The sequence below is a fragment of the Microcaecilia unicolor genome, chromosome 14, assembly GCF_901765095.1.
Source record: "Microcaecilia unicolor chromosome 14, aMicUni1.1, whole genome shotgun sequence".
Classification (NCBI taxonomy): domain Eukaryota; kingdom Metazoa; phylum Chordata; class Amphibia; order Gymnophiona; family Siphonopidae; genus Microcaecilia; species Microcaecilia unicolor.
In genome coordinates, this window is record NC_044044.1 from 12,298,696 (window position 1) to 12,307,473 (window position 8,778).

At 48.5% G+C, this 8,778-nt stretch overlaps 1 protein-coding gene across 2 annotated transcripts; it reads left to right on the forward strand.

Moving 5' to 3' along the window:
* The first annotated feature begins 832 nt into the window (after window positions 1-832).
* On the forward strand, window positions 833-8,547 carry MEPCE (methylphosphate capping enzyme). 2 transcript variants are annotated; one of them, XM_030187301.1, is made up of 5 exons: window positions 833-1,923; window positions 5,116-5,334; window positions 6,245-6,371; window positions 7,380-7,449; window positions 7,949-8,547. In XM_030187301.1, the coding sequence occupies exons 1-4, from the start codon at window positions 895-897 to the stop codon at window positions 7,433-7,435; spliced, it is 1,431 nt and encodes a 476-aa protein (XP_030043161.1). In that variant the 5' UTR covers window positions 833-894; the 3' UTR covers window positions 7,436-7,449; window positions 7,949-8,547. The 2 variants fall into 2 exon arrangements, with proteins under 2 accessions (XP_030043161.1, XP_030043160.1); XM_030187300.1 differs by having other exon boundaries at window positions 7,380-8,547.
* The last annotated feature ends 231 nt before the right edge of the window (window positions 8,548-8,778 follow it).

Consider the following 8,778-nt stretch of genomic DNA (forward strand, 5'->3'; position numbering starts at 1 on the left):
TAGGATTTCCTCGCTTCCATAGAGCGAGCAGTTGAAGAAGGGGGCGGCTGCGGAGGATGCGCATGCGCAAGGCAGGTTGGGTCGGTGAAGGGGGCGGGCTCACTGGCAGAAACAATATCTGACGCGGAAGAAGGCGTGGTAATCGAACTTTCCTTTTTGCTAAATTGAAAAGTAGGGTAAACTAGGGGGTTAAACGTAAAGACAGTATCGCGCTTGTGCGAGGGAAAGGCGGGGTTTGCTCTTAGAGGGCTCGTGAGTCGTGTGAATGAGAGTGGGTCTTGACGTCATTTGTATTATATTTTGTTACTTATAAAAGAGGTTTTGTTTTGGGTTTTTTTTAAAGTCTGTGAGGAAGTCCCTCCAGAATAGCAGTACGTTCAGATTTTTTTTTCACGTGTGACGACCCCTGAATAACTTTCCTAATTGTGGTTTTTAATTTTTGTTGAAAAGAGACAGTTTTTTTTTTTTTAATCCCTGTCCGTTAAGGTCTGGTGACGTCAAGTGCGGAGTTGACATATGGTAATGAAGGGAGGCGGGGCTTCGTAAGGCGGTGGGCGGGGTGTGGTTGCTGCGCGCGCAGCCTCACGTGGCTTTTTTTTTTCCCCTTCGCCCCTCGTGGGGGAGTGCGGGGAAGAAGAAGTTGAAGTTTTTATTCGCCCGGGTGACGTAGCGAGTACTGGTCCGGTCCGATTGTGAGAGAGTAGTGGGCGTGGTCCGAGCCGATCTTTTTTTCAGGTCCCTCCCGTGCGTGCACGTGCAGTTGTTTCTCTTCATCTTAAGAGACGACAGGGCGATGGGACGGAGCAGGCTGGGGTCAGGTCGCAGTTGGTAAACTTGAGTTGGTTCTACTCGTAGTCTGCTTGAGATCGCACGTAAGTCACACCTCTAGTAGTCATGTCGTCCCCGGGAGGGGCCCAGAGCCCCTGCAAGGTGGGGGTGGCTCCGGCTCCCTCCTTCCTGACCCCCGCGCCTCCTCCCTCCAAGCCTCCCTCTATTCCCCGGGGCCCGCGGAACGGCTTGCGGGCGGGCGCTGCGCCTCCCCAACGCCGCCGGAGCAGCTTCACGGGCGGGGGATCGGGGGGCGGCGGCTGCCCCCGAGGTGGATCGCGACGGCGCCGGACCACCTCGGACTGCGAGCCGGTGCTGCCCTGTAAGTTCCTGCTGGGCGGCAACATATTTGACCCGCTGAACCTGAACAGCCTTCTGGACGAGGAGGTGAATCGGGCGCTGAACGCCGCCAGCCCCGAGCCCCTGGGCGGCCCTCACCGCTTCTCCTCTCCGCCGGCTCCTCCGCCCCAGCCTCCTTCGGCCACCTCTTCCGCGAACCGGGACCCGGCTGTGCGCATCCTGCGGCCCCGCGACATCACCGATCCGCTCTGCCTGACCTGCGATCCGAGCGGCGAGACGGCGCCGGGCCGGAGCCGCAAGCGCCACCGCCCGCACCGGCACTCGCAGCCGCCCCAGCCTCCGCTTCCTCCCACTCCCGATCCCCGCGCCGCCGCCGCCTCCTCGTCTCGCTTCCAGTATGGCAACTACCGGCGCTACTACGGCTACCGCACGCCCGCCCGCAGCGAGGACCCGCGGCTGCGCCTCCTGATGCAGCGGCCCCACTGGATCCGCGGCCGCGCCTTGCTGGACCTGGGCTGCAACGAGGGGCGCCTGGCCCTGAGCCTGGCTCGCTCCCTGCGGCCCGCCCGCCTGCTTGGGCTGGACATTGACCCGGCGCTGGTGCGCTGCGCCCGCCGCAACCTCCGCCGCGAGCAGGGCCAGGAGCAGCGCCCCGCAGGCGCCGCCGCCTTCCCGCAGGCCCTGGCCGCTTGCCGGGGGCCCATCGCCGCCCCGCCCCTGCCGCCGCAGCCTGGAGGAGGAGAGCCCGACGCGCATGGCCACGACGACTTCCCGCACAACGTCTACTTCGTGCAGGTGAGCTGCCCCTTGCCTCCTGCCCCGGAGAGCTTAAGGGTAAAGACATTGGGTTGGGGCGGGGGAAGGAGGGTTATTGTACTGTAATGGGGATGGGACAAATCAGGGGCTCTGCGCCCCTTCTTCTGTTTCACTTTGTCACATTATGATGGTGTTTTTTTCTTGGTATGTCAAGTGCATTGATTTTATATATTTAAAAAAACCCTTTCAATTTGGAAACAACCTATATAGGTTATGATTTGGTGATATATCAATAATAAAACGGACTCTGAATCCTTGTAAGAAATTCTCAATGGGGGTGGAGGGGTGTCTCCTCTGATCAAGTTCCTGATTTAACTTGTTTTGGCCCATTTAAAGTTAGGTGATGTGACTGTACTTTGAAGTATCATGAGAATGTAGTACCAAGACTGATTTGAGTAGCTCTGTTCTCTATTCACTGGGGCCCACATTTAGATTAAACAAAACATAATGCATACCACATAAAACTAAACACAGTAATTATATGGCCTGGTCAAGGTGATTAATAGCTGGATTCAGGAATGAGACTGAAATGTGAAAGTGCAAATTAATAAGCTGTGGTATCCTTCTGTATAGTAGTTAATACTTTGCTTTTCCTATACTAATATTGCTGCTGTTTGTTGTGGGGAAAACTCTGCAGAGTCTGCACTAAATTGAGAATTGTTCCTTGTGTGTGTGTGTGTGTGGAAGAAGTTATTTTTAAATTTGTTGTTTCACTTTTCCAAGATTCTGAACTAAAGATGGGAGCAGCAGGGTCATCTTGATTAAAGTACAGTGCTTGTGACCCAAGTGGACCTGGTAGCCACCCATACTTTTGAGATGTGTGTCAGGATGGGGGAGGAGGATACTTGTGGATGATGTGAGGGAGTCCAGTTGGCCTTTTTGTCAGCAGGCACTTTTGCATGCATCTGGAGTTAAGTGTATGGAAACGCTGTGCACAGAAGTTCAGCATGGTGTTCTAACTTGAGGCTTATTACGTTTAATGTTCAACTTTTTTTTGTTTTAGCTCTACTCTGGTCAGTAAGTCTGCAGACACTAGAGGTTTGAATATGTTTAGTCATTGTGACAAGAGTTCTAGTTTTTCTGCTAGGTGGTCCCTCACTGTTTACTGCTCTTGAAGAGATTTTTTTTTTCTTCATGCGTATGGAGAAGGTTCTTGTTGGGTGACTTTAAACTTCTGTAGTAATCCTCCTTTGGCTAGAAGGTGATTTTGAGGAGTGAGGCTTGTTTAATATTGTAGTGTGATGTCCCATGCATGCACGACCATCCACATTTCTGGTGTTTCAGTTAGGTTTTAGAGCATTAAAGAGAAGTCTAGTGATTAGCTACACTGATTTTGTCACCTGCTTTTCTAGGGTATAAATCCTGTTTCTCCCACTGATACTCTCATGATCAAAAGCCCCGCACTGTTCCAAATAGCGCTGGAACAGCGCTGGGCTTTACCGCACCAATGATCAGAGATAATGCATGCAAATTTAAGCAGCACAATTATCTGTGATCATGGGGTAGAAGTGTGGGCGAATTGTGCCGCACTTGTTTGACAGGTCTGGGCTGTCAAAATCCCAAACCTGTCAAACACAGGGGCTTGGAGGTCCATGGGACTACCGGGCCCTGACTATCCGTGCCCCGAGCAACTAGGGGCTGGAGGCCTGGCGGACCTCTGGTCCCCCCGATGATCCCATCCCCCCCCCCAGGTTCAGGGAGGGCTGGAGATCCGGTGGGTCTCCAGCCCCCCAAAACCCCCAGAAAAAGACTCCCTGGTGGTCTGGTGGCTGCCATCGGACCACTAGGGAGTCTTTTTTTTTTTTTTTTTCTGGGGTTTGGGGGGGGGGGCCCTGCAGACCCACCGGATCTCCAGTGCTCCCTGAACCTGGGGGGGGGGGGGGGGGGGGGGGGGGGGATTGTCAGACAGGGCTCACCATTCCTCCCCAATGATCTGCATACCCTAACGCCAGCTTGGAGCTGGCGCGTTTGTCGCGGCCAGCGACCCAATCTTTGGCACACTGGTCGCTGATCATTGGGAATGAATGCGTTAAGCCCGCATGCTACTTGCGGTAAGAGCGCTCGAGCAGGTTTCACGCGCTTGAGGGCTCTGATCATGGGGCGTTAGCAAACGTCAGTGCTAGTACGGTGCTAACAGCCTCTAGCGCTGGCGTTTGCTTTAGATCATCTGCCCCTAATTGCTTTATGGTTCTGGGCAAATCACATCACCCCTTGTTGGTTCAGGTTCATCTTAGATTGTGAGCCCATCTGCACATATACCTGTTATCTAGCTTTGGTGTATGGAATCCTGGTGTATAGAATAGATGCTGTGACACAAATTTAGGTCTTAACTTTCTGCCTACGCTTTACTTTAAATCCTTGGGCTCAACAAGTTGTCACCTTAGGAAGTCTTTCACCGTGTCTGCCTCAGTTTACCCTTCTGTAATTGGAGGAGGATGAGGATTCCTTCAAGCTTTCTTTTATTTGGGTTGTAGGAAGGAGCTGAATGTTCATTTACTTCAAATGTATTGAACTGAAAAGCTTATTTGGATGAGATCTGATTTATCCATCCATGTTTCTGGAGCTTCATCTTCCTGAAAGTAAAACAGGAGGTGACCTTTTCTGGGTTCCCCCTTGCATTTTCTTAAACAAGGAGGACTAGATTCAAAGAGAAAAGGCAAATCTTCATTGGGTTTCCTTTGTTTTTGGTCATGTTATTTTGACACATTTTGGAATTGAAGCTGGGGAAGTTTTGGCCATAACATAGTTGATGACATGTTCCTGTTTGTCTAGTTTCCTTGGTTGTATTCTAGCTGCTTAAATCATGAATACAACATCCATGGCTTTGTGGAACACTTGACTTGGGGGGTTGGGAGGACTGCAATTGATATTTGGGGGTGTAGGTGGATGAGGGACTTATAATGGCAAGAGGTACTTGCTTAAGAGATCTCAGGAATTAAATAACAAAAGGATGACTTTAAGAGTTTTAGATCCTGCAGGAGAGTAATAAAGGTCAGGATGCAGTTTCTCTGAAACTGATCATACAAATGGTGCAACTATTAATCAGGCCAACAGCTGGTACTGCCTAGGGATATAAGCTTTGTTTTGATGGTTTTACTCTGCAGTTTGACATCATGTTTAGAGACATGTTACTCTCGCTCTCGGATGCTAACAAGTTTCTGCTCTCCACAGGGTAATTATGTTTTGGAGCGGGATGAGCTGCTTGAGACCCAGAGCCCTGAATTTGATGTTATTCTTTGTCTCAGCCTGACCAAGTGGGTGCATCTAAACTGGGGAGATGAGGGGTTAAAACGCATGTTCAAGCGTATCTACAGGCATCTACATCCAGGGGGTATCCTAATCTTGGAACCTCAGCCCTGGGCTTCCTATGGCAAGAGGAAAAAACTGACGGTAAGCCCTTGGGAGTAGAGTGTATGTGGGGGGATGACATTGTGAAAATTACTCCTGCTGCAATTCTGTGTCAAAAAATTTCAGTTCTGCGCAAACTTTAAACTTCTGCACGCAAGATTTTGCAAATTCTGCAAGATCATAATTTAACCAATATTATAGCCCCCTCCCTCCCTGCACCGATACATAGCATCCACCTTTTTTACAGCCTCCCCTCCCTCCCTGCACCCACACACTGTCCATATTTTTTCTTTCAGCTGCCCCAGTGAGGGAAGAGGAGGCGCTGCATCAGGAGTACCTCTTCAGGGCAGGAAAGAAACCTACTCTTTCCTGCCCGTAGCCACTGTTCTGGACCAGTGCCACTGCTTCTTCCAAATGGCTGCCAAGACTTCCTGCGGCAGTCTCACGAGATTGCTGCTTGAAGTCTTGCTGACCATTTTGAAGAAGTGGCAGCAAGCAGGAAAGATTAGGGCCCACTGAGGCTCAGGGAGCAGCAGGCCAGCCATCCTTTACTGCTGCCTGTTATTTGAATTTGTTTAAATTTCCCTCAGAGTGCAGATTCTACATCCAGTCATGCAGAATTCTGGCAGGAATAGAAAGTAGAGACTTTTCCTACTCAACCATGCTCTGGCCTGATCTCCGTTCTACATCATGGACCTTTTACCCTATGTGATCAGTGGTTATATCTTTTCCTCCCTGTCAGAATGTTTTTTTTTTTTGTTGGGGGGGGGGGGGGGATGACCGCAGTCTTGTGCGCAGACCGATAGTTAACATCAGAAAAAAGCTAGAGAGGATTAAGAGTTGGCTGAATCACCATTTCTTACTGTTCCTTACCCTTGGGATCCCTCAAGTCTATTGCTGGCTTTGATTTACTTTTAACATCCTCTTCCCCCTTCCCTTATTTCCCTGACAGGAAACCATTTTCAAGAACTACCAGCAAATCACTCTGAAGCCAGACCAGTTCACCTCCTACCTGCTGTCTCCTGAGGTTGGCTTCTCCACCTATGAACTGCTGGGCACACCACAGACCTCTTCCAAAGGTGGGTCTCATGTGAGGGAGGAGTCTAGATTCTTCAGCTATAAGCTTCTTTGTCTATCTCGGAGCTCTAAGGGATTTGGGGGGGGGGGGTGCTAAAATTTATTAGGTAGAAACTGTTTGCTTCAGAGCTTTCTTGCTACTATAGGGGAAGCAAAAACAGGTTCTGGTTTTTGATTTCACTTGTTTCTCGTGTAATAATTTCTAGACATTATAAACATTTTGTTACAGCGCCATTGATTTGTGATTCTGTGTCTTAGAGCTGACCTTAAGCTGGAGCAGAGGAATGATAGAAATTAGGTGGTGGGGGAGGGGTTTGGTTCACACCTTTGAAGTGAGGTACATTAGGTATTTCTGTGCCCTTTGAGGGCTCGCAGTATCCACCGAGGAGATAGAAGCTCTTCTAAGATCACAAGGTCACAGTATTGAATGGAGGGATGGTAGATACAGGGGTTCTGCTGGCCTGAGAATGGGAAGATATGACATTAGTTCATACAGTAGAGATTTCTACTGATAACTTTAACTTGTGTTTGGATTTAATATACCATTTATACTAATGAATCTAAGTGGTTTGCAACAATAGTAAGCATACATCGACCATTGTACAATGTAAAAACCAACGAAAAGCTGCATCAAAGAATTTTGAAAAGTCAACTGCTGTGTGCTGAAACAAATCTTCAGAGCTTTCCAAAAGCCTTAATATGAAGAACACATTGCAACCATGAATTCCATAAGGATGGTCCACCATAAAAAAAATTCTGGGTTCTGAGTTGAGCAATCTTGACAATATCCAAACCAGGCAGTTTAAAAGAGTCCTTTCTGAGAAGAACATAGTTCTTGTGAAGGGGAATACTTAATTAACTGGAGGTTCTTGTCACTAGGACACAATGCTCCTCGGGGCCAATCCTGTTCTTTATTTAGCAAAGATAAAGGGAGGCAGCTTGACTTTTTGTTCCACACTCGGCTTACAAATTTATATAATGTTTAATTTTTTGTTTGTTTGTTTCCCCAGGCTTTCAGCGTCCCATCTATGCGTTCCATAAAGGCAGCCCAGTGGAAGAGAAATGAAAATAAAGAGTGAGGTAGATGAACAGTCTTTCAGACTTGCTTTTTCATCTGGCCTCTTAAAAGCCAGGACTCGGCCTGTCCATGCTGCCTTTTGGGAGGTGATTTTGGTTGCCCATTTCAAGGATTATAATGGCCATACTTAAAACTAAATACTGGGATCAGGACGTTTTTGGAATTGCTTCACTATGTTCCCTGCTTTGCCCACCTTGGAAGCCACAGTTGATCAAATCCCATGGCCAAATGGACAATATTCTTTTCCCACCTCTAAGCCCTCATACTCCCAAATTACTTGTAGCTCATGAACCGCATCTGTCATCTCTGGGCAGACTACAAGCTGCAGGAAGCTTTTTTTGGGGGGGTGGGGCAAGGTGTCCTCCCCTCTGATACACAAACTCAAGAGATGATGTTGGAATCTATTAAAATGACTTTTTTTAGATTTGGGTTGTCATTAAGAAGGGTGTGCTGAGTCTTTTACATGTTCAGCAGAGGTTTTGCCCACTCTTCTTGTTGTAGGCTGACCCGTCCCTGATCTTCGCAGATGAAACGAGTCTCCATGTGGACTGTGAATACTAGTTGACACCGTGCAACTTACCATCTTCCCTCCAAGCCATATGTGCTGACAGTGATTTGTGAGATGGAAGGATCTGGGAGTGGGGCTGTGCCCCACGGTTTTTACTAGGTTGTAAGGGGTGGAGAGGAAGTGGATTGAAATGCTTTCTAATGGTGTAAGATTTTCCAACAAGAACGAGGAGGAGGAAGGTTTTTTTTTCCTTGGGTTGTGCCCTACACTGCTTTGGTCTTAATAGTGGATGATACAGCCTCATGATGCTGCCCTAAGCTGTGTACAGTTGTCTCTTGTGCTGAAGGACCAGAATTTTCCCCACCATTATGCTGGGTAGAAGCTGGTGATGGGGGTGAGGGAAAAGTGCATAGTTGTTAAAAGAAATCAATCTTTAATTGCAATCTGGGGTGGGGTAAAGTTTCTGTACTCATGAAAGGGCCTTGTCAGGGATGCACAGCTTGCAGTTACCACCTCTGCTGGGAAACAAAGGTGAATCTGTGTTCTGCACTCTAAATAAGAATAAAGATTGTTGTTTTGTTTGTTTTTCTTTCTTTGTGATACTACCTTTGGCTTTACCCACACTTCTGTGCAACTAGAATAGGCCAATCTTTGCTTTCTCTTTGTAACTTTTCTCAGTGGGAGCTCCTATAAAAGAGTGAAATTGTGGGTGAAGTGAGAGATGAGGCCTGGGCTATCCCTTGCCAGATGTTTCCCTTTCTGGCATACATGGTGAAGTCGTGAGACGGCATATTGTGAAAGTTCAGCAGTGTGGATGATGCTG

Coding starts and splice junctions, on each gene's coding strand:
- MEPCE (XM_030187300.1), top strand. CDS start 895: ATGTCGTCCCCGGGAGGGGCCCAGAGCCCCTGCAAGGTGGGGGTGGCT. Junction 1,924..5,115: donor ACAACGTCTACTTCGTGCAG/GTGAGCTGCCCC, acceptor TGCTCTCCACAG/GGTAATTATGTTTTGGAGCG. Junction 6,372..7,379: donor ACCACAGACCTCTTCCAAAG/GTGGGTCTCATG, acceptor TTGTTTCCCCAG/GCTTTCAGCGTCCCATCTAT.